Below are 21,763 nucleotides of genomic sequence, written 5' to 3'. Positions count from 1 at the left end.
TAACACTGGAGGGAAAAGTCAACACCTACCCGTGTTGGTTAGATTACTATAATAGCGCCCTGCAGCTAGAATGGCCGGGTCATCCATAACTACCGCCAGCCTCGCGTATGCATATTCTGCTTCCGAGAGTGTTGTGTTACTCGGCAATGCAAGGGACGAAAAGGCCTCATCATGGCGCCTTCTTCATTTGGGGCCAGATGCAAGGAGGTGTAGGATCCTGATGCATGAAGGACAGAGTCCCTGCGCTGTGAATGGGGGCGGATGTACGGGGGGTGGTAGGGATCGGATCAAGATCAGCAGTAGGCGAGCGCGCACGTAAGTTGATAGACCTGAGCAGAAGAGTACCCAGTGTTTCCGGGAGCGAGAAAAGAAGCAAGGCACACACTCAACACAGTTCCAGAAGGGGTAATTCGGTCGACGGCGGCTAGAAAGCCACGAGCGGTCGACAATCTGCGCGGGATTCCCGAGCTAGTGGTACGACGAGTGCATCATGTCCAACTAGGTAAGGGTCTTCGCAATAATGCGGACAGACAGACACCTGGGTCCTAGGCCCTGGATAGTCTCGAATGGATGTTTTGCAGAGGCGAGACACGAGCTCAGCGAACAATTTCATGCGGGCTTGCGAGATGAATGAATAAGCCCCGTCCAGGCCGGGCCGTGGACAATAGCGGACAGTCATCGCCATGACGTTACGGCGAGGAGACGTACGGACATGAGTTACGGTTGGTGATGAGGCGCGGGAAAGGCTGAAGGGTTGGTATCTGGGCGTCGGCGAGGAGCACCGGCGCGAACGTCATGCGGAGGGAATCCTTTTTCAGTGTTCCTTGTGGCTATAGAGTGGACCAGACCTGCTTCATGCAGGCAGGAGACGCGCGTGGCTGTCGTACTTGGCGTGGGTGGTGGGCGTTGGACATGGGCTGCGAAGTGAGCCTGAAGCACTTGTTGCAGACAGTTCCAACACGCCGTAAGACAGCGGCCCAGCATCTCGCGGTCCGCTGTAACCTGTGCGGCATCGATCCTTGAGGCGACGACCTGCTTCCGTGGTGTTTGTGTCAGATGAGGCTCTTTGATGCGGGCGGCCGTCAATGTGTGAGACTCTGGACGCCTTGCAGACTCCTTATGTCAGATGCCGATGGGCGAGGGGTCCGTAGACCGACAATGCCACAATGCGTAGGCCCATTCGCAGCTCTACAGATTAGCGATTGGGAGGACTGTCGGGGGGTTTTCACGGACCTTGAGTGTGCTGACTATCCTGCCCGGCGCTACTACTGCACAGTCTACTTTGGCGAGGCCAATTAACGCGTCCCCGACACGCGCACGTACCAGGTCGGCTATGTTGCTTCTGTCTGACCTTTTCTTTTGGCGGGCAGGTTTGCGCAGACCCGAGTGCGGAGAGGAGTTGGCTGACGCTAGAGATGACGGGCATGAGGCGTGGAGTTGTGCTTTTGTCCACCACATGGGAGATGTCAGCGTCGTGGAAACGCGCCATCGGGAGTGGACCGGCATTAGCTGCCCGTATCGACGTTTACTTTTTGCCAGTGCCGAGGAGGAGCCCTGTCTCAGACACGCTCCTGGGGCCGCCGGCGGGTGCAGTTGCTGCAGTTGCTGCAGTTGCTGCAGTTGCTGCTGGAGAGTGCGTCGTGCTGTGGGCAACGTGGGCGACGATGCACGTCGAGATAGATAAGGAGAGTGCTGGGGCTTGTATGAATTCGCTTGATGATGAATGGAGAGAGCGGCGAGCTCCAGCAAAGCTTACCCTGCCACCTGCGCACTCGATGTCGTCTTCTGCTGGCCTTCTGGAAGGCTTGGGGCTGCCCCACTCGTCGAACCGCCACGTGGAGGAGGCGGAGGCGCACATGGCTGGGGAGATCGCTTCCAATCATCTCTGGCACACGTTGGACCAGCGATGAGGCAGCGCGGTACCACATCGAGACAGACATGTGGGTGCAGAGACAGCCGTGCCATGGACGGCTCTGCGGTCCCAAGTGATATCAGCGCTCAGAGGAGCGTGCTTCCGGCGCCACTGCTCGCATCGTGCCGCCCGCCAAAGTTTCAGGCCCAGGGGCTGCGTGGGCCCGTTGCAGACAGGCGCCGTGCGCTCGTGGTGGACGAGAGTCAGGACTGGCCTTTGCGTGGCACGGCGCCCCGAGTCATGGCGCTGGTGTTCTGGCGTCTGCGTACAAGGTTCCGCCACGAGCTTTGGTCGAGGCCGCTAAAGCTGCTCTCTCCGCGCCTGAGGGCCCTATCGCTGCCCTCTCCTAACCCCGTCCTCCTAGAAACACCCTCTGACCGCCTAGCATCCCAAAGAACCCAGCCGTTTCACCTGCTACCACAGACTGCCACACCCAACGGGTCCCTCCCACAGCCTTTACCACCAGAGCCGCCTGCTCTATCGTCCATTTCTTGAGTCGTCCTCACCACCCGTCCTGCACACCTCCACTCGCTGGCCGCTCCTCCTCCGCTCCCCGCCGCTCCGTCACCGCGAGGCTGCATGAATCGAACGACTCCTCCTCTGGCCGCCCTCACAATCGCCGCCAAATAATGGGTAATTCGAGCGGGAAGCCCCTGGGACCGCCTGGCGAAGAAGGTATGGCTGCCCCGTACCTCTATGAGCTGCACTCGACCGCCCTGCTCACTCGAGCCTGTCGCCTTATCTCCACGCAATTGCACACTGGCTAACCTCAAAGCCTCGCAGTGAACCTCAATCACTTCCGCCTGCTTCGAGTCGTCGGCAAAGGAGCATTTGGCAAGGTTCGCATCGTCGAGGAGAAGCACTCCGGCCTCACATTCGCTCTCAAGTACATTCGGAAGGATGAAGGTCAGTCACATTGGACACACGCCCGGGACCCGGCTGCTAGTCACGTTGAGGACCCGCCTGCCAGGCTTGCCATGCTAACGCCGTGTAACAGTGGTACGATCTGAGAGCGTGCGGAATATCATAAGAGAGCGGCGGATGCTGGAACATCTCAACCACCCATTCCTTTGCAATTTGCGTTTCAGCTTCCAGGACATTGAGTATCTGTACGTTGATATTATTTTGCCCCCACGTGCTTATGCCTACTGACAGCCTCAGGTATATTGTGGTGGATCTAATGAATGGCGGAGACCTGCGCTTTCACATCTCGAGGAAGACCTTCACCGAAGAAGCTGTACGCTTCTGGATAGCACAATTGGGTTGTGCTGTGCGCTATATACACCAGCAGGGTATTGTCCACAGGGACATCAAGCCTGATAATGTTTTGCTCGACTCTGATGGACACGTACATTTGGCTGATTTTGTAAGTCACTTCGAGGCTGAAATAGTGATGTAGCTAATTGTTTGTCATAGAATGTTGCTTCCGATTTCACACCCCACAAGGCTCTAACAAGCAAGTCGGGAACCCTGGCATATCTCGCACCTGAGGTATACGAGGGCAAAGGCTACTCATCCGAAGTTGACTGGTGGTCGCTCGGTGTGCTCTTTTACGAATGCATTTACAACAAAGTAAGACATGCAGCACTCCGTGACATCACACCGCTAATGCTCTCCAGCGGCCATTCGAGGCCAGTAACCATGACGGGCTCGCCGAAAAAATAAAGAAGGGAGAGCCCACGTTCCCCGTAACAAGCCCACCAGTCACCATGCCTTGTCTGCATGCTATCAGTTCGCTTCTGGAAAAGGATCGCAAGCAAAGAATCGGCGCTATCGGCTTCCACACTTTTTCTGACAACCCGTTCTTTAGGCCACTCGATTTCGAGGCACTGGAACGAAAAGAGATCGAGCCCATCTTCATACCCTCGAGCGAGAAAACCAACTTTGACGCAACGTACGATCTCGAGGAGCTACTCCTAGAAGAAGCACCCCTCGAAGCGCGAGCGAGGCGGCAAAAACCACGTGAGCAGCTGAAGGACGATGCAACAGACCAAGAGATTCGGGCCGAAGAGCTACACAAGATGATCGAAACCTTGTTTGAGCCCTTCAACTACACCACCGTAGCGGAGCAACGTCCAGCAGCCGCACCGGGCATAGTCGCAGTCGTCGAAGATCCCACGGCCACCAATCTGAGCAACAACAGCAATCACACTCCCACCTCGACCTCGTCCCCCAACGACTGGCCCCGCCCTACCTCTCAACCCAAATCCACCGTCAACGACAATCTGCGGCCCGCTGTCTCGCGGTCCAACACGAACCACCGCTCCACCACGCACTCCCCCAACGGCAGCCCGCCCCGCCTCCACAACCCCCTCGCCGCGCAAACCCCGACGCCCTTGGGATCGCCCTCCTCCCAGCGCGGCGAAACCGCAGATTATTTCCCCACCGACGACGGCACGATCCCGCCATCCTTCTCGCGGCCCATGAACCGCCAGCGCGGCAGCACGCGCAGCACCAGCATGGGCGGTGGCGTGCAGGTCGTGCTGAACGAGACGGGCTCGTGGAGCGAGATGGCGAACCAGAGCAGCGCGATGCTTGCGGACAAGAACGCGCAGATGGAGAAGCCGTCGGGGATGCTCGGCTTTTTAAGCCGGAAAAAGGGACGGGATCGGAGCCCGAAGGCGAAGGAAAGGGGCGTGTTGGGGAAAGAAGGCGCGAGAGTCATTATTAGTAATACGTGAGTGTTTGCCCTTGGGAGAAAGCCGGTCACTGGTTTGCAAGAAGGCGGGATGTCGGGAACTGGGAGAGCAGAGAAGAAGAGAGGGAGAGAGATAAGCAAACGCCGATTCCCGCTCCACGCCAACAAACGCTCGTTTTGCCCCCCCTCGTTCATTTTCCTCTCTCGGTCGGCTGGCTTTCTAATTGGCGTTCTCGGCATCCGATTGTTTCCAGCGGGAGTTTCTGATGAGGATCGATGTTTTATTGTCCTTCCGATGTCGAAGTTCTTCGCAGTTTACGAATTTCTGGTTTTGAAGGCGCGTACGGGGTCTTGGGGGGCATCTGGGGCGAGCTTTTTTTTTTTCTCCTCTTTTCGCGTTTTTCTGTCTGGTTCGAAACCGATATCCCAACCGCCAGCTGCTTGTTGTGGGGGGTGGCGTAGATGATGTTGCGGGGGTTGGTTGGCATCGTATACTCCTCGTCGTGGTGGTGGTGGGAGAGAGGCATTTGAATATGGTGGTCCGAACATAAAAACTATACCTATGGACGAGCTTGTTTGGGGGTTGGATGCAGACAGGAGGTGTGGATCCCGCCGCGGATCGTGTACATGAACATATGCATACACAGCATTTTGCGCCTATTTGTTTTGTAATTTTGGAGGGAGTAAGTCTGTGGTGGGGTTCAATGTTCAGTTGGCTCGATGAAGGGGGTTGGGGGGGGGGTGAATAACGCAGCTACAGCGAAACACGGAAATAAGGGGGAGGGATGGAAACCGAAAGTAGAGTACGAGGAGGAGCATAATGTGTCTTTTGTATGATGATACCGATATTTGTACAGTTCCAGTCCAGCTCTACCAGCCCTCTCTAGTGTTAGTGCAAACCGAAATAATCCAACCCAAACTCATGATATACACACACAGCTACATTGAGTTCCATCATATGTACACCTTTCATTTCATGTCGAGTCATGGCTGCTAGTCTCTCAAAGCCTCGATATCGACGACTTCCTTGACCGCCTCGGTCGTTAGCACCAGGGGGTTCTCGGCCTGCACGCAGATGCTGTCTTCGATGCGGATGCCGATGCCGCGGAAGCGGGCGGGCCAGCGGGGGGAGTCGGGGACGTAGATGCCGCTATACGCCAAAATATTAGTGCGGATCAGACAGCGAGGAGGGCGGTGGGGTGGGGCCTACGGTTCAATTGTTATACACTGATTCGGTTCCAAGGGATTCGTTCGCGGATGCCCAGGCGCGTCGTGCACGTCTAAGCCGATGAAGTGGCCCACGTGGTGGGGGAAGAGCGTGTCGATTGCCTTAACTCAGATGTCAGTAAGTCCTCCTAATACTCAAGTTGCATACAGATACTACACAGTACACTTGGTACTCCAAAGAAAAGGGCACGCACATCTCCGGACATGTCGAATCCCAGCTGGCCCAGCCCGTCTTTCAGCCCGTTCGACGCGGTGCGGTGCAGCTTGTCCAGCGTCATGTTCGCGTCTGCGCGGCAGAGCGAGACGCAGGTTCGCTGGACGCGGAGGATCATTTCGTAGAGGTCGCGCTGGGGGGAGCTGAATTTGCCTGAGGTGGGCCAGGTGCGCGTGATGTCGGTGATGTAGCCGCCGTATTCGGCGCCGGCGTCGACGAGGACGAGCTCGTTGCCCTCGAAAAGGGCTTCGTTGCGGACGTAGTGGATCGTGAGGGCGTTCTGGGTCGTCAGTTCGCACAGCGCGTGATGGTGTGGAGGATTCATACCTCGCCTCCAGCAATCACAGGCACGTAGGCTGGTCCGTCACAGCCCTCTCCCTTGAATTTGTAGTCCAGGAATGAGTCTAGGTCTTTCTCGCCGGAGAAGTGCTGGCGCATGGCGTCTGTGATGGCTCGGCCAGAGACTTGTCCAGCTTTCCGCATGTTGCGGACCTCCGCGTCGCTCTTGATCACCCGGAGGTTATTCATCAAGGGCCGCAGAGGCTTGACGGTCTTCTTTTCGGCATCGCGGAAGACTTGTGCTAGGCCTTTCGCGTTGTAGGGATCGAAGCCGCTTATGAATTTCGTGAAGGGGTTCTTGGGGTGCACGCTACTTGGGAGGTCGGTATAGATTTCGCTAGATCTTTGGATGATTCTAGGAAGGATTTCAGGGAGTCGGTTCACGCTTTCAGTCTAAGAGGTGTAAGTTTATAGATTTATGGATTTTGAGGGAAGAGTACCTCATCGGCGTTGAAGACGTCCTGAGCGGCCTGGATGCCAGACCGTGGCCCGTCCCAGAGCTCCGCTTTGGCATCTTTTGGGCGCACATAGAGGTGGAAGCTATAGTCTTCGTCCCCAGCTCCTTGCTTTTCTGTATTACAGTGAGTTGTTGTTCCCACAATCTAATAGACTTGTTCCCACCTATTATTGCCAATGCGTCCGGTTCATTGAATCCTGCCCCCACTTAGCTTTGTCCAATAGGATGGTCCTTTCAATGCATACCGGTCAAGTATAGGAAGTCGGGGTCTTGGTGGTATTTGTAGAAAACCGAGCCCGAGCGGTATTTCAGGTCGGATGCGGCGAGTATAGCGACGGCATTGAGAGGTAGGGATCTAGCAAGCTTCGTGCGCCGGTGGGCATATTCGAGGGCCGTAATGCCTGGAGTTACTGCAATCATATGAGCGAAGTGTCCGATATAGTCGCAGAAGCTTCAATAGCGCCTTACTCTCCCCCGCCTGTAATAGATGCGGGTGCGTCTCATACACGGGCTGGCCGAATTGGAGATCCGCCGCGGAAACCACCAATGCTCTCCTCAGACACGGTATTGGAGCACCACAGGTTTGCCCTCGCGCGGCAGACAGCAATGGGCGGAGAGCCGGGAGCATCGCTGGTCATTGAGGGGTGTACATGTACATGTCGTGACTGTTCTCGGGCAAAATTTCCAGTCACGTCGGAGAGTATTGCTATCGATAGAGGGCCGAACTAGCAAGGGAGTTGACGTCGTGCCTTTCTATGGTGCCACTCCAATCCTGCATGTTATCCACCATGTTGCCTGCCTGTATTTCCCCGCAGCCTCGAGTCGTATCTGTACCTCCCTCAGGTTGTCAGTCCGGCCTGAACATGCACCGCTGACCCCGCCCCGACAGCTACCTAGCGTGTCTTTTTGTTATTTCACCGCAAAGCTATCAGTATGCCTATCACCACCAAAATGGCTTCTACGGCGAGACCTCCCCTCGTACCCCCCGCCGATCTCGAGTCTTTTCAGAAACATCTCAACTCCTCGAAGCGTATAGTAGCTCTTGTTGGAGCTGGACTCTCAGCCTCTTCTGGTCTGCCTACGTTTCGAGGTGCTGGAGGACTATGGCGAACCCACGAAGCCACCGAGCTCGCCACTCCGGGGGCATTCCAACGTGATCCGGCCTTGGTGTGGCAGTTCTACTCCTATAGACGACATATGTCACTAAAGGCACACCCGAATCGCGCACATTACGCGTTGGCAGAGCTGGCACGGCGGAAGGATTTCATGACCGTGAGCCAGAACGTGGACGGTACCGCCTCCCTACCACCCTAGAAATCTACTTCTACCTATACTTGCACTTCTCCATATACCATATGCCCGTCGTACGACCTGAGAGCGGGGCTGACTGCTTGAATGCAGGTCTATCGCAACGAGCCTCGCACCCCCCTTCTAGCCTCAAGCTCGTCCACGGCTCGCTCTTCGACGTGAAGTGCAACGAGTTCTTCTGCGAATATGCAGAATCGAACAATTTCACCGATCCCATTGTGCCGGCCCTCGCCCTCCCTACAGACGAGTCCGACCCTACGACCACCGAAGCCCTCCGTGCCCGCGAGCTCGATATCTCTGACGAGCGCGTCACCCTCCCCGAGCTCAACATTCGCGACCTCCCGCGGTGTCCGAAGTGTAAGAAGGGTCTGCTCCGGCCTGGCGTCGTATGGTTCGGGGAGATGCTGCCGAAGGACACGCTTAAGGACATCGAGACTTGGATGGACGATCCGAGGCAGATCGACCTGATAATCGTGATTGGCACGAGCGCTCGAGTATATCCGGCGGCCAGCTATGTCGATGACGCGAGGATGAGGGGAGCGAAGGTTGCGGTCGTGAACATGGATCCTGCAGACGTGCCGGCTGGGGGGCTGTATGCTGGGGATTGGTTCTTCCAAGGTGATGCGAGTGAGATTGTGCCGGAGATTCTGAAGTCGGTTATTGGTGAGGTGGAGCTGCCGGAGCGATCATGATGAGGTTTGAAGGATCATTGAGTAGTATTTTCGTGTTGTTTGGAGTCCACACAAGGCGTTCGGTTGCTGGAGTTAGCTTGCACCCCCCCTTTATCTTCATGGGCCGGTAGGATAAAAATTCCAGAACTTCGTCGGTTATTCTCCATGCTCTGGCGATTCCAGATCTGGTTTCCTTTTTCTTGCACGAGTTGTGGTTGTTGAGTTATGTGCGAAAAGGTGGGTGGACGTGAGAAAACCGTAAATATTCAGTCTCTCTGGTTTCGACACTTCTTGGCAGCCAAAAGCTGCCCGATGGGGGTGGACGACGGTAGAACAAAACTCCGAGGTGAGGTTTTCACGATTTCTCAGACTCCCACAACATCTTCACGAATAGCTCAACAACCACACCTCGCATCGCAGACCTGACAGCAGGACGTGATTCGCCTGGCCCAACAGTATCTTCTAAGAATTATTGGAGAAGTAAATCCTGGGCGTCGTTGACTTGTTGAGGGGTGTGCAGGGCTCCACACCCTTGGAACTTGTCGCGGTTGCCAAGACTTGCCGTTTAGAGAGCATCTCCGGGGGCTTGAAAAAGGTGGCACGTTGAGTCTAGGGCAAGCCGCCGTGGATGTACGCGTGTATGCCACTGCCTGGGGTGACTTCGAGCAGTAGCAGACAGGGGTACGCACGAGATAGAGTGCTGGATGAGTGTGCCACGCTCAGAGTGGCCATTACGAGTGTTCCCCAGCCAGCCAGGCAACAAACGGCGTCACTATCTATACTAATATTGCAGAACGGTCAGGTTGACGCATTTCGAATTGCATAGAGCCGCGAGGGACCGCAAGCGCACCAGTAAACGGAGCCCCTGCAGGCAAACGCTCGATCTGGTTGCCTTTCCAACGCTGTTCCCAAATCTCTGGTTGTCTCGTAGCTCACATGCACTGACCATGGAAGCGCTATGGCCGTCGAATATCATGAACCCATGGACAGTAACACGTACTTTAGGACCTCAAGTGCCATCATTTGTTTTTCAATTGCAATTTCGAGGTAATCTTCCATCGCAAGTACCCTCCCGAAATTCGAATGTAATTGCCTATCTAACTTACTGGTTGGGGAGACAGCATCATGTATATACGCCAATTCCCAGGCTGCGTCCTTTCCTTCACCCCAGCCGCCTTCGTTCATTACCTTTTTTAGGCCCCAGCCTTTGCAGCGCGCTTGCAACAGTCCATCGTTCTTTTGTCTTCGTCCTAAGTCTACACAGCTCTATTATCCACCCATCAGCTCCAAGTCAATGAACTTCTCGACCACAATGGACGGCTTGCCTGCGACGGCGCCGACTGCCTCCAGCGCTTCGACCGTGTGGAACGCTGTTGATGTACTCTCTCTTGTCAACAAGGACGTTTTTGACAAGCATAACCCCGATGAAAAGTTCATGACATGTCCTGCGGATGTCGACGACGAGATGAGGCGGTGCAGGAAGAGGGGCAACAAGATGAAATGCTCCAAAAGCATACCAAGGATCCAAGAGTTAGGTCCAGAACACGCGAACCTCGGACCTTTACTTCGCAATTTAGCCGAGTCAATAACTTGTAGGCTACATAAGGACTGAATAGATGAGATAGTGGGCAGCTGGTTGGCAAGTTGTGCAGAGCTTGCAAAGCAATCAAGTCTTCACAAGGAGCCCTCTGAAGCTCACCCTAGTAGGCCGCCTAGCAGTAATAGAGCGATCGACATCTTACATACCAGTCAGTATCTTCTCGCCATGTTAATTGCTATTCGACTCTCTTACGTTACCTAATCCAGCTACGACGCAAATTCTGCAGCAACCAAATGAGCATGATGTTCTAGTCAAAACTACAGATCGACCTCTTTCGCTCTCTCCGAAAAGGATCAGAGAGTGAAGCATTAATAGTCAGCTATTTCCTATTGTTTATACCTTATCCTTTCCTGCTGACTTTGACCATAGCAACCAGAGCCGTCTGCGTAGTGTTCAACGATCCTACCTCCGCTACGCACAATGAGCCGAACCAGCCGAACTTCGAACCCGTCAAGAAATCGTCGGCATGACTGGCGATGGGGTTAACGACGCCCCCCCTCCTGAAGCAAGCAAACATTGGTATTGCCATGGGGTCTGGATCGGACATTGCCATTGAGGCGGCTGACATAGTCCTCCTCGAGTCCTTCTCCGCCATCGTTGAAGCAAGTCCAAATGCAATATTCAGAAGAGGGAGAGGAATTCCCTAGGGTCGACGAAGAAACGAATAAAAAGAATCTCGTGTTCAACAATGCCGCTGCAGACACACCAGAGAGTTTGAGCGTGCTGGAAGGGATTCAATGGTAGCAATTTCTTCAGCCGGAATCGAAAGGCGACCACGATGAGGAACAAGAGGTTGACGAAGGCATTCCTAGTGAGTCACCTCTGGCCCATGTACCGTGCGTCCCTCTCGCTCGCCCATATGATAGCAGTGGAATTAGATCCCACAAATAGCAAAGACTCGGAGCTGGATACGCTTGCTGCGATGATAGAAAAGCGCCTGACATTAAAGCCAGAACAAAATGCAGAAATCCGGACTATCATCGCTGAGATGAAATGCTCAAAACGATCCTACCAACCAGAGCTCGACTGCAACCCCATGGATTTCGACGACGATGCACATCCTGCGCTCCAGAGCGCATTGCCGCTCCCAGAATCCGGTGCTTGTTTAGAACCACAAGCTCCCGTCGGCGGAGGGGCTGACCAGCTGGAGGAACAAGAGAGTCTATTAGAACCGGAGGACATTTCTGAATATCCGGTTAACAAAGGAGGGCTTGGAACGCCCATATACTCTGCCCAGGCCTCCCAGGAGGAAAAAAGGGTTCTTAATGCGCCCTTACCATCGTTTCTTTTACTTGATCCACCAAGACCTCTAATCCCCACTCGAACGCTGATCCGCCGGCATTCTGTACCATCGTGGGTCTCAGGTCGAGGGAAAAGAGAGAACGCTCTTAAGTCTATAGACCTTGAGCATCGAGCGGAGATCTACTACGAAGATGAGGGTCCACCTTACCAAGCTTGAGTTGATGTAGGCTATCGCAATCTCTCCATCAATTTACGATCTCTTCCGCATTCATTTTCTCTTTATTTCATCATCTCACTTTCTGACTGTCCTTAATTTTTCCAACATTCATAGCAATCTCTTGAATCTTTAAATAACTTATTAAACCTACTTCTGGCGATTTGTGTGCCCCTTTCCTTCCTGTTTGCCTAGAACTACTTCCTGTAATGTGTTAGGTTTATGAGTTTAGTTAGTAATAATATATTATCAAGAGCTTCTCCTTTAAATTGAAACGAAATATTCCTCATTTCTTCAAATTCCTAATCTATCCTAGTGCCTGATACGTGTGTTCAATAGTCCCGTCTCGGATGTGTCTTCGTGAAAGAGCAAAGTTCAGAACTCGCCCGGCCCTCTTTCCTCTGATCACTCTCATTTACCTCCTTATACATGGACAACTTAAGATTTAGGAAGGAGATTCTTTCTTTAGGTTTCATTCTGGGTTGCGAGCGGCCGGGAGTGAGGTATTTTAAGGGATATGCATATATCTATTCAGCGTTTCCTTCTTCATTGAGCATTGCATCAAGGACGTTTTCGGAATATATATATAGGGGATTCAAGATGTTTTGCATAGATTTTATGATGTTGGAGCTTGAGGAGAGATTCATTAGTGTTGGGTTTTGAGCTCGGAGTGCATCACGTTCTAGCTATGCTTGCAAGTTTAAACTGTGAAGCTTAGAATGCTGAAGGCTGCATTAGAACCTATGTCTTAATTATGAGTATTTGGGCCTGCTGCTGAGGTCTTACAGCTAATGACAGTGGTGCTTCAGCTGTATCATGCACATGACTTTGGAGGTTCCGACGAGAGAACATCCAACTGGACCGCGCCGTACTGGACGGAGCTCTTAAAACTGCTCATGAGGTCTCGGAAGTCAACTAAAGTCCAACCTTCCTACCATGGTGAACCAATTTTGCGCTCACAGAGCGAATCTCTTGTCTCAATTGCCGTCTAAAAGACAATAGCACCACCTTGATGACTTGATTAGCACTGAGTTTCGTAAATGGGTAGATCAGCTTACCATCGACTACGATATCTGCGGCGTTGATGTAGCTACCGGCTGCAGAGCATAGGAGCACCAGCGGTCCCGTCAGCTCTTGAGGCACACCCATTCTGCCCATCGGGTTGCGATTTGCCCAGACGTTTCTAGCCCGCTCGAGGCCAGCTCCTTCATTGAGAATAGTATCCATGTATCCTGGAGAGATGGAGTTCACGCGGATGCCGTAGCGAGACCATTCTGCGGCGAGACAGTTCTTGAGATGCAATAGGGACGCCTTGGAGACGTTGTATGCAGCCTGGGGCTGAGGAAAGTTCACACGGTGACCGGAAATGGCTATGAGTAGGTTAGTACTTACAAGAGACACATCTCTGAATGATACATAGAGTAGTAAGCTTACAAGCGATGAAGACGATTGTTCCTCCGCTATTCTGATCTACCATTTGCCTGGATAAAAAGGTCAGCGCTTTGCTTCCGGAGATACGAGCGGCGATCTTACCTCGCAACAGCTTGAGCACAGAGGAAGGATCCGGTGGAGTTGATGTCCATAGTTCGCTTCCACTCGTCGACGCTCATATCGAGAGCATGGGTGCAGCCCACGACGCCTGCGAAGCAACACAGAATATCGACACTTCCTAACTGCCCCGCAGTCTCATTCACGGCGGCACCAATACTCTCCGCATCCCTAACATCGACCTTCTTGGTGATGATCTTAGCGTCCGGGAAGTCAGTCCTCAACGCCGCGATTGGATCAGCTGCTTGCTGAAGGTTGAGATCGAAGAGGGCAAGGCCAGACAAGCCATGCTCCAGGAGAGCTCGAGCACCTTCCAGGGCTAGAGTACCCGCACCTCCAGTGACTAGATCAATTGTAATTAGAATTGTTCACAGGATCTCCAAAGCTTCCATAATGCTAAGGTCATTTACGTACTAATTGCATTTCCTTCGACGTTGAATCTGTACACCGCTCGTCCTTCCCCACTCAGGTAGGGTGGCGCCGGTGGGGGCGGGGCTGTCATAGACGAAGATGAACCATCTGATAGCTGCATCTCGGGTAGCTGCCGGTTGACGAGGGCGTCCCGAGCAGGTTCCCCATTTTGCGCCATGTTGATAAACTTTTTGCTCAAAATGATATTATTCTGGAACTCGTCGGTGTTGGTGAGTTCGTGAACGAGACAAGAACGACAGCTGAGCACAACACTCTCGGATTTCGGATTCGAGCATTTATAGCATGTTGAGGAAGCCGCACAGCTTCTGCGAGACGTGAATTAATATGCGGATCGAGAGCAGAAGTGAATAGAGAAGGTTTGCCGAATGCGCTAGTGATAAAATGGGTTAGCTGGAATCCCATCATGTGACCATTTTCCTTCTATTAGTGCATACGGATACCATACAGTCTGCACATAATTTGTGAGGAGGTGATTGAAAAGATATCGGAGAGCTTAGATATTCTCCGTCCTCTACAACTTACGGGTACTGTTAGTATATTGACTAGCCTTGCTTCATTCTCCGGAGTAAGGTGCTTTACTTAAGTCCGACTTCGTATCCCACTTTGAAACTCTCCCACTTACTGCTCCAACACCAAAAGCCGTCCAGGACCAACTTGAAGTTGTTACTATATCGCCGTGTAGCCTCTACATTCCAGATTTGATAGAACCCCTGCGTTGAGATATTGCATGCCGCCGATATTCGCAAGCTCTGAGTCACATAATCTTCTGCGATTTCATCTCTCAAACTTCACAATACTTTATCAACATATCAAAATCTCCTGAATCTACCATTTCAGGCTCATTTCAACACCAAGAGATCATCATGCCTCCACCCCACCTTGACCACATAGTCATATTCGTCCCCTACGCTTCTCTCCAATCCGTTCCCACCTGGCTCACAACCCACTTCACTGTCTCCCCCGGCGGCCGTCACGGCGACAACAAGACCGAGAACAAACTCATCCTGCTACCTGACGGCTGCTACATCGAGCTGATCGCATTCATTGACGACGGCGCTACCTCGCGCGAGGGTCACTGGTGGGGCGACAAGAAGACCGGTATCGCAGATCTCGCATTCACTACAGAAGGCGCCGCTGGGCCTTGCATAGATGGTGTAGCTGAGCGACTGACCAAATCCAACGCAGAGGGTGGACTACAGGTCGTTTACCAACAGCCGCAGCGGGGTGCAAGGAACCGGCCGGATGGAACGCGTGTGGAGTGGGAGGTTACGTTTCCCACGGGCAAGGGTGTGCAGAGGGGGTTGGCCCCTTTCTTCTGCCATGATGTCACGCCGAGGGATTTGCGAGTGCCATTGAGAGAGACGAGTGCGAGACATCCGAGCGGAGCGTATGGTGTGAAGAGCTTGACGATTATGATTCCAGGAGAGGAGGTTGCAGGATTGGCGAAGACGTGGGAGGCGATTTTGGACTCTAAGAATGAGGGCACGGAGAAAGAGGCGAGGTTCACGGTTGGAAGCGTGCATAAGGTGGAGGATACGCCAGACCCGGTTATCATTATCAAAGCGCCGGAGGAGGAATGGCAGAAGGAAAGAGTGAAAGATATGGGCTTTCTGATTAGCGATCTGAAGATTGGCGCTTTCAACACAGTTCTAGCGGGGACTGAAAAGAGAGTGGATGCAGACGAGGAGTTTGATTTTGGAAGGATGCTCTTGGAATACCCGTTACCGCCTGCTTGGCCGAGAGCGGATGGAATGGAAGCGGTGGGACAGAGGGTGTGGAGTGGCCCCCCGGTGCCGTTTCAAGTTTCGCGTACCCACAACGCAAAAGTAGAAGAGGTGAGTTTAAAGATACATGCTTAGGATAAGAACATAGTATGAGGCACTTCTGCACCTATAATAGATTTTGACCCTGCTATCGAGAGATACTTCAATGCCTCATAAGAACGGCAATTCAATTTATGCTCATTCAGTGATCGTAAAGCAGAAAACCGGGCGCTCTACCTAGATCAAGGCCTCCCTACAACGCCCGTTGCCAATTAATCATCCTCTTCCCACTGTGGTGGTAGCGGTATTGAATAGTCGTCTAAACTATCCTGCATGGTCAGTCCCGCTGTCGTCGCCCCTGTTGTCCGTCTAGAATAGTGCGCTTGGGACCTGGGTACTCTGAATATTTTGAAAGGAGACGTGGGAATGGAGGATGGAATGCTCAGAGGTGGCGGGCGCGTTGGAGATATTGGAAGAGTGTGGTGGCTGTGTTGAGCATCATGTGGCGAGGCTTGCGTTCCTTCAATCGTCGATGCTTGTGAAGGATGGGTAGACTGGGTTGGTAGAGGGTAAGAGGATGGGATCCGCTGCTCAGGCTGTTCCTCAGGAGCTGGAATTTGACTGTATGACGGTTGGACGGAGATTCGTTGAGTGAACGTCTGGAGCTCGCTGTGTAGCTGCGCTGTCGCTTCTTCTGTACCAGTTCCAATTGTGCATTGGCTCTCTTCAAACTGTGAAGGTTCTTGTTTGATAGTTCGATCATATACCCCTGGGTTAGCAGGTACAGGCAGACCTTCTGTTTCTTGGAGAGTTGGTGTCGCCGAAGCCCGATTAGATCTCGCAGTCTCTACATTCTCAATTTCATGTATGCTATCTCGGCTTGCGCACATGAGATCAATCTGCTGAATCGCAGCTTCTGTTTCTTCCCCGACACCGGCGTTGGTAGGAACTGTGTTATCTTCATCCGATTCTTCTTCCTCGTCATCCGTGTCCGGAATAGTGTCTTTAAATATCCGTCGAGGAGGTGCTACTGGTGAGGATATCAGGTTCTCTTTGACTTGGAGTCCACCTTTTCGCGATATTGGTTTAACAGGGCTCAGTCGTTCTGCGTCTCCAGGCCGCAATCGCGAATGTAACAGAGAAGGCTGCTGTATATTCGTGGACTTCTCTTCAAGGGGAGACCTAGTAGATCGCTGAGGCGTGTTTTGTGTTGATAGTGGGCTTTCGGGCGGAGATTGCGAAGAAGGTATTTCAAGAGGGCGCCGGGTTCGCGGCGTTGAGCGTGGCTTTGAATTTACCCTTGTTAATCTAGGTGTAGACGCACTATCCACTAGCTGACCGTGTGAGGTCTCTTTATGGCCTCTTCGGGGCCGCAAGGTCCGGCCATTACTGTGACCTTTGCCCGACGGAGCTGCATCTCGAGCGGTTCTACGAGTCTGTCGTTCTCCCACTGGCCTGTATAGCCCACTGTTGGCTAGACGCTCTTCCATCGCAACAGCATACGTCCCATCTAACTCCTCTTGCTCCTCTTCGACATCCGATCGAACGTCAGGTTCTCGCCCAGTGCCTATCATCTGAGTCAAAGTCTGTTGCCGTTTTTCTTCCTCAGTCAACTCCTGACGACTCCTTCGTCTGACAGCAGACTTCCGGTTTCCCCCCTCATTTCTGGGTAGAGGTTGGACTCCGTGGCCCAACTGCGTGAGGGTCGCCTGCCGCAGAACACTGAGGTAGTCTTCTCCCTCGATTTCGGATCCGGACTCGGGTTCCGACTGTGAATCTTCCACTTGCTCCACCCTCTGTTTCTTTTTGCCCGAGGGCGGTGCTGTGGTAATCCACCCTGCCTGTGTCATGGTTTGCTGTCTTGAAGCGGGTGGTGGTGGGGATGGCGAAAGTATGCGTTTCTTAGTACGGCGCGATGGGAATTTCTTCTGCCGCAATACTGTTCCATGAGCGTACACGGTATCTTGATTGAAGCGAGCTCGTTTCTTAGGAGGCATGTCGAATTGTGAGGCTAGAGGTCTACGACGTGAACGATGGAGACGCGCCGAAGCTCAAGCTTGAGACGCGACGAAGATGCACCAACGCCAAAGCTCACGTGATCGCGTGCCGGAAATTCATGCGTCATCTCATTCCATTCATCCCGCATCCGGATTCACGCGGCCTCCATCCGTCGTATCTGTCGTCTTTGCTCTAAACATGTAAAAACATTAATGAAGTAATGAACAACATCCTACTTCCCCCCGGAACACCCCCTCTCTCCGCTGGTCGGCTACCTCACTCAAGACGCAACTTCGACACCACAGCGACAGTGAAGCTTGCAGATGCCTAGCAATGGCTGGTGCGCGAGGTCGGCCACGCAAAACAGCCGATTCAACGAATAATAGAAGCACTGCTCGTACAAGAAGCTCCAGAAAGACGACGAAGAAAGATGCCGATATTCCAGATGTGTTTCAGGATTTGCTTGCAGAGGCAGCGCCCTCTGCTAGTGCCGGCCCGGATGAGGACAATAAGCCTTTAAAGAAGCGCAAGACGGCGAGGAGTACTCGTATAGCGGAACCAGGAGCACAACCGCCTCCTACTACTACCGAAAGTCGAACCACTCCCCAGCGAGATCCTTCCCCGCACACTCAAGACGATTCGGTGGACAATGGTTACAATGGGACTCGGCTGCTACAAACGGTTACAGATTACTCCGAAGAATCCGAGGAAAGTGATCTAGAATGGGAAGACGTTGGTATAGATCAGGCCGAGGAAGGGGATCAGAAGTCGGACGAGGAACGTCCCATTGGAGACATTTCCATTGTCCTGGGCGGCGACAAAAATGACCAAAAGGCAAGGAAGCAAGTGCGGCGGAAAGGGGTGACTGCTGCAGAGAAAAAATTAAGGCTTGATATCCATAAGATGCACATCTTGTGTCTGCTCTACCACGTTCATCTGAGAAACGCATGGTGCAACGACTTCAAGACGCAGGTATTTGCAACGCTCTACGTATCTTAGCATAATTTGACAGTATTTCAGGCTACCTTGCGAAAACTGGTCAACGTCAAGCTGATTGAGAAACTTGCCCAAGATCCAGAACAAAATCAAGGGCAATCATCAGCATTGTTCTTAGATGGGCTGGTGAGACTCAAAGATTTATGGTCGCAGAGATTCTCTATCACAGCCATGGGACTCCATAAGCCACGGTGGGCTGATAGTGAGGAGGCCGTTCTAGATGTAAGTCTTTAAATGAACTCAACAGGAATGCATTGGTCCTAACTCTGTCCAATTTTGAAGTTCAACCAATTCGATGAGCTCGACCCCCCTATGGAATGTCCGGACTTCCGCACTGCGGCACACACACTTCGAGGTTCTCAGGACGTCGGAGCTCAGTTATTTTGTGCACTTCTTCGAGGAATCGGCGTAGAAGCCAGACTGGTTTGCTCTTTACAGTGTCTGCCGTTCTCATCGGTTGCTCAAAGCTCCACTCCCCAGTCAATCTCCAAGACGAATCGCATTGTCCTGGACCCATACAATTCGGATATTTCCCCAAGCAAGTCCACAGCCCCGGTCGCGTCTGCTTCGAACACTCCATCTACTCCATTGCGGCAGCGTCCCGTGCGACTATCCAAGCTTGGGCAGTTCTTGACAGGTCAGAAGACATACGATGCTGGCAAAGCTCCCCCGTTACCGAAACCCAAGAAGAACTATCATACAGCATACCCGGTTTATTGGGTTGAAGCGTTCGATTTCGCATTGCAGAAATGGATTGTAGTAGACCCACACTCTTCTTCCACCGCCAACAGACCAGATAAAATCGAACCTCCCATGAGCTACTCACAGAATACGCTTAGCTACGCAGTGGCGTTTGAAGAAGACCTGTCAGCGAGAGACGTTACGCCGAGATATGCGAAAGCACTGAATGCGAAGACTCGCAAGGCCAGAGTTGAGAGTACTGAAGGAGGTGCGAAATGGTGGAAGAAAGCACTGAAAATCTTCAGAAGAAGGACGACTCTAGACAGAGATCAGGTCGAAGACGCTCAGCTTGCACGCAGAGAGGCTGCAGAAGGAATCCCGCGAAACGTTCAAGACTTCAAAGGTCATCCTATATACGTACTTGAGAGACACCTCAGGCATAACGAGATCATCCAACCCAAGAACCAAGTTGGCAAGATCAACGTAGGAAGCGCAACTGCAAGTAAAATGGAACCTATCTACCGTAGACGCGACGTGCATGTTGTGAGAAGCGGAGATAAATGGTATCGAATGGGACGAGAAGTGAAGGAGGGTGAACAGCCCTTGAAACACGCCAAACCTCGAAAAGGAGCTCGAAGCTCTCTTGGTCCCGACGAACTCGACGCCGAAGACATGGAAGATGTCGGCGTCGGATTATACGCAGGATTTCAGACAGAGCTATACGTCCCTCCGCCCGTCGTCCGCGGTAGGGTACCTCGGAACGCATTCGGAAATCTCGACATTTACGTGCCATCCATGATCCCAATGGGAGGTGTACATATCCGCGCACTTGAAGCAGCGAAGGCCGCACGAACCGTCGGGGTTGACTTCGCCGACGCTGTGACGGGCTTCCAATTTAGAGGCCGACATGGCACTGCAGTCATCCAGGGTATCATCGTTGCCGCCGAGTATCGAGAAGCGATCGAAGCTGTCTTGAAAGGAATGCTGCAGGCACAAGAAGATGCACAGAATGCTTTACGCAGTGCGGAAGCGTTGCGGCTTTGGAGACGATTTTCTCTTGGTCTCCGGATCGCCCAGAGAGTCGCGGGATACGAAATCAAAGAGGACAAGGTAAACCTCCAAGAAGAGCTGGATCAAGAGGAAGAGCACCTTGACGAGCAGCAAATGGCTGGTGGCTTCTTTCCTGGCGCTAATTTGGGGACCATTGATCCAATGGAGGCTAGGAATGAATACGAGCACGAGCACTTTGGGTTCGATGGCACTTCTAGGGGTAGAGTTATCTCGGATGTAGTGATTGATTTTATTCCAGAAAATGCCAATAGCTTCGGAAGCTCGCTCTTAGAACAGGTCTCAATCACACCACGAAGTACGCGAACGATACCTCAGCATCAAGAGTCGCTCAAAGCAGACCCAGGCGATATAAGAGGTAGCTTTATACCAGATAGTCCGGGCGATCAAGGTAGAAGATTCATTCCAGACGAAGAAGTTCTTCCAGAGGAGAGTCACAGGGTCCCTCCTCGGCAGCAGAGTGATCCAATGGAAATGGACACAGCGGGTGGATTCATCGTCGACGATATATCCAAAGATGATTCAGTCGAGCAACTGGAACCCGCCCAGCTCCCCGTGCCCGCAGAATCGAGAGACAGCGCAATGCAAAAAATGCCACAGTCCTCTCAACCATCAGCGCCTGCAAGCGTCTCCATGACCGCAGAATCAGACTCGACAAGCCAACAACCAGCTCAAGACGGAACCTCGATTCAGGTTGAAGAGCAAGCTGCAGAAATTTGGCAAGATCCAAAACCCGCACAGCCCGCGGACAACGACGAGCAATCGAGCGATGAAGACCGCAACTCATTACTGTCTGAAGACCCGGAAGATGAAGATGCCGACCCGGATTGGTTAGTGTATACAACATAGATATCTGGATAACCTGCATGTTGTATCAGTAGCTAGATATGTAGAAAACTTTGGCTCTTGAGACCTTTATTTTTCTCCTTTAGACTTCATTGTTGGACTAACTTTGGAGATTGCAATGATGCTATAGCTGTGAGTGATTCACATAGGACCCTTCTCAACCTTCCAGCTTTTCTTGTATCATCTCCTCCGCCATCTCCTTTACTATCTGAATAACCCGCCTGCAATCCCCCGTCACAAGTTCTTTTTCTTCCCCTTCTCTTTCAGATCCTTCTTCCGCTCCTCTACAGCCTTCCTCGCGCATTCTCGCGCCAGCTCAAGCCCCCCCAACATTCACATTCGACAGATCCCTCATCGTTGCCACAATCTCCTTGCTCCCCTGCACCGACAGCTTCGCCCTTCCCTCCTCGGGGCCGGTGGAGCGGTCGGTGCAGCGGGGGCGGTTTTGCAGTTTGCGGATGTGAAGGGCAACGTGGTTGGGGGACGTGGTCGGGGGACGTGGTCGGGGGACGCGGTAGTGTTGGGTAAGCGGCTGAGACGTTCCCTATGCGTGAGTGAGTCTGGGTTGGAGGCGCTGTAACGAATGAAAATGAAATCCGTGATATAAAC

At 52.7% G+C, this 21,763-nt stretch overlaps 10 protein-coding genes across 10 annotated transcripts; 7 read left to right on the top strand and 3 right to left on the bottom strand.

Annotated features, from left to right (window-relative positions):
- Positions 1 to 1,415: 1,415 nt before the first annotated feature.
- BDZ99DRAFT_525402 (uncharacterized protein) lies at positions 1,416 to 1,910 on the top strand (the record flags this gene model as incomplete). Its single annotated transcript, XM_033725990.1, has 1 exon — positions 1,416 to 1,910. The coding sequence occupies one exon, from the start codon at positions 1,416 to 1,418 to the stop codon at positions 1,908 to 1,910; it is 495 nt and encodes a 164-aa protein (XP_033571531.1).
- Positions 1,911 to 2,541: 631 nt separating this feature from the next.
- On the top strand, positions 2,542 to 4,593 carry BDZ99DRAFT_491072 (kinase-like protein; the record flags this gene model as incomplete). Its single annotated transcript, XM_033723084.1, has 6 exons — positions 2,542 to 2,587; positions 2,696 to 2,818; positions 2,910 to 3,021; positions 3,074 to 3,278; positions 3,329 to 3,484; positions 3,532 to 4,593. The coding sequence occupies 6 exons, from the start codon at positions 2,542 to 2,544 to the stop codon at positions 4,591 to 4,593; spliced, it is 1,704 nt and encodes a 567-aa protein (XP_033571530.1).
- A 756-nt stretch (positions 4,594 to 5,349) lies between these two features.
- On the bottom strand, positions 5,350 to 7,490 carry BDZ99DRAFT_467259 (uncharacterized protein). The gene is made up of 8 exons (XM_033720983.1): positions 7,256 to 7,490; positions 7,033 to 7,197; positions 6,952 to 6,984; positions 6,771 to 6,901; positions 6,319 to 6,723; positions 5,972 to 6,271; positions 5,761 to 5,879; positions 5,350 to 5,700 (listed from the first exon to the last, which is right to left on the bottom strand). Exons 1-8 carry the CDS (start codon positions 7,413 to 7,415, stop codon positions 5,544 to 5,546), a joined length of 1,470 nt encoding a protein of 489 aa, XP_033571529.1. The 5' UTR covers positions 7,416 to 7,490; the 3' UTR covers positions 5,350 to 5,543.
- An 80-nt stretch (positions 7,491 to 7,570) lies between these two features.
- BDZ99DRAFT_467258 (DHS-like NAD/FAD-binding domain-containing protein) lies at positions 7,571 to 9,163 on the top strand. The gene is made up of 2 exons (XM_033720982.1): positions 7,571 to 8,078; positions 8,189 to 9,163. Exons 1-2 carry the CDS (start codon positions 7,739 to 7,741, stop codon positions 8,785 to 8,787), a joined length of 939 nt encoding a protein of 312 aa, XP_033571528.1. The 5' UTR covers positions 7,571 to 7,738; the 3' UTR covers positions 8,788 to 9,163.
- Positions 9,164 to 10,078: 915 nt separating this feature from the next.
- Positions 10,079 to 10,836, top strand: BDZ99DRAFT_525398 (uncharacterized protein; the record flags this gene model as incomplete). The annotated part of the gene is made up of 2 exons (XM_033725989.1): positions 10,079 to 10,358; positions 10,736 to 10,836. 2 exons carry the CDS (start codon positions 10,079 to 10,081, stop codon positions 10,834 to 10,836), a joined length of 381 nt encoding a protein of 126 aa, XP_033571527.1.
- A 251-nt stretch (positions 10,837 to 11,087) lies between these two features.
- BDZ99DRAFT_147612 (uncharacterized protein) lies at positions 11,088 to 12,070 on the top strand. Its single transcript, XM_033712752.1, has 2 exons — positions 11,088 to 11,177; positions 11,320 to 12,070. Exon 2 carries the CDS (start codon positions 11,355 to 11,357, stop codon positions 11,823 to 11,825), a length of 471 nt encoding a protein of 156 aa, XP_033571526.1. The 5' UTR covers positions 11,088 to 11,177; positions 11,320 to 11,354; the 3' UTR covers positions 11,826 to 12,070.
- Positions 12,071 to 12,529: 459 nt separating this feature from the next.
- BDZ99DRAFT_502437 (oxidoreductase-like protein) lies at positions 12,530 to 14,102 on the bottom strand. The gene is made up of 5 exons (XM_033723893.1): positions 13,785 to 14,102; positions 13,356 to 13,713; positions 13,257 to 13,303; positions 12,881 to 13,192; positions 12,530 to 12,830 (listed from the first exon to the last, which is right to left on the bottom strand). The coding sequence occupies exons 1-5, from the start codon at positions 13,957 to 13,959 to the stop codon at positions 12,811 to 12,813; spliced, it is 912 nt and encodes a 303-aa protein (XP_033571525.1). The 5' UTR covers positions 13,960 to 14,102; the 3' UTR covers positions 12,530 to 12,810.
- Positions 14,103 to 14,426: 324 nt separating this feature from the next.
- BDZ99DRAFT_467256 (uncharacterized protein) lies at positions 14,427 to 15,726 on the top strand. The gene has a single exon (XM_033720981.1). It carries the CDS (start codon positions 14,666 to 14,668, stop codon positions 15,659 to 15,661), a length of 996 nt encoding a protein of 331 aa, XP_033571524.1. The 5' UTR covers positions 14,427 to 14,665; the 3' UTR covers positions 15,662 to 15,726.
- A 23-nt stretch (positions 15,727 to 15,749) lies between these two features.
- On the bottom strand, positions 15,750 to 17,598 carry BDZ99DRAFT_147595 (uncharacterized protein). Its single transcript, XM_033712751.1, has one exon. It carries the CDS (start codon positions 17,560 to 17,562, stop codon positions 15,838 to 15,840), a length of 1,725 nt encoding a protein of 574 aa, XP_033571523.1. The 5' UTR covers positions 17,563 to 17,598; the 3' UTR covers positions 15,750 to 15,837.
- Positions 17,599 to 17,765: 167 nt separating this feature from the next.
- BDZ99DRAFT_425324 (Rad4-domain-containing protein) lies at positions 17,766 to 21,225 on the top strand. Its single transcript, XM_033717085.1, has 3 exons — positions 17,766 to 18,535; positions 18,584 to 18,781; positions 18,842 to 21,225. The coding sequence occupies exons 1-3, from the start codon at positions 17,897 to 17,899 to the stop codon at positions 21,155 to 21,157; spliced, it is 3,153 nt and encodes a 1,050-aa protein (XP_033571522.1). The 5' UTR covers positions 17,766 to 17,896; the 3' UTR covers positions 21,158 to 21,225.
- The last annotated feature ends 538 nt before the right edge of the window (positions 21,226 to 21,763 follow it).

Source organism: Mytilinidion resinicola, assembly GCF_010093595.1.
Source record: "Mytilinidion resinicola strain CBS 304.34 unplaced genomic scaffold BDZ99scaffold_21, whole genome shotgun sequence".
Taxonomy (NCBI): Eukaryota; Fungi; Ascomycota; class Dothideomycetes; order Mytilinidiales; family Mytilinidiaceae; genus Mytilinidion; species Mytilinidion resinicola.
The sequence above is the reverse complement of the archived record's forward strand: the minus strand, read 5'-3'. Positions and strand labels throughout refer to the sequence as shown.

Excerpts from the sequence above, each read along its gene's own strand:
- BDZ99DRAFT_467258 (XM_033720982.1), top strand. The coding sequence starts at position 7,739 with ATGGCTTCTACGGCGAGACCTCCCCTCGTACCCCCCGCCGATCTCGAG. Across the intron at positions 8,079-8,188 it reads CGTGAGCCAGAACGTGGACG|GTCTATCGCAACGAGCCTCG; the intron begins GTACCGCCTCCC and ends GCTTGAATGCAG.
- BDZ99DRAFT_425324 (XM_033717085.1), top strand. The coding sequence starts at position 17,897 with ATGGCTGGTGCGCGAGGTCGGCCACGCAAAACAGCCGATTCAACGAAT. Across the intron at positions 18,536-18,583 it reads GCAACGACTTCAAGACGCAG|GCTACCTTGCGAAAACTGGT; the intron begins GTATTTGCAACG and ends ACAGTATTTCAG. Across the intron at positions 18,782-18,841 it reads GTGAGGAGGCCGTTCTAGAT|TTCAACCAATTCGATGAGCT; the intron begins GTAAGTCTTTAA and ends CCAATTTTGAAG.
- BDZ99DRAFT_502437 (XM_033723893.1), bottom strand. The coding sequence starts at position 13,959 with ATGGCGCAAAATGGGGAACCTGCTCGGGACGCCCTCGTCAACCGGCAG. Across the intron at positions 13,714-13,784 it reads CGTCGAAGGAAATGCAATTA|TCACTGGAGGTGCGGGTACT; the intron begins GTACGTAAATGA and ends CAATTGATCTAG. Across the intron at positions 13,193-13,256 it reads AACAATCGTCTTCATCGCTT|CCATTTCCGGTCACCGTGTG; the intron begins GTAAGCTTACTA and ends ACCTACTCATAG.
- BDZ99DRAFT_467256 (XM_033720981.1), top strand. The coding sequence starts at position 14,666 with ATGCCTCCACCCCACCTTGACCACATAGTCATATTCGTCCCCTACGCT.
- BDZ99DRAFT_147612 (XM_033712752.1), top strand. The coding sequence starts at position 11,355 with ATGAAATGCTCAAAACGATCCTACCAACCAGAGCTCGACTGCAACCCC.
- BDZ99DRAFT_467259 (XM_033720983.1), bottom strand. The coding sequence starts at position 7,415 with ATGCTCCCGGCTCTCCGCCCATTGCTGTCTGCCGCGCGAGGGCAAACC. Across the intron at positions 7,198-7,255 it reads TCTATTACAGGCGGGGGAGA|TAACTCCAGGCATTACGGCC; the intron begins GTAAGGCGCTAT and ends ATATGATTGCAG. Across the intron at positions 6,902-6,951 it reads GGACGCATTGGCAATAATAG|AAAAGCAAGGAGCTGGGGAC; the intron begins GTGGGAACAAGT and ends ACTGTAATACAG.
- BDZ99DRAFT_147595 (XM_033712751.1), bottom strand. The coding sequence starts at position 17,562 with ATGCCTCCTAAGAAACGAGCTCGCTTCAATCAAGATACCGTGTACGCT.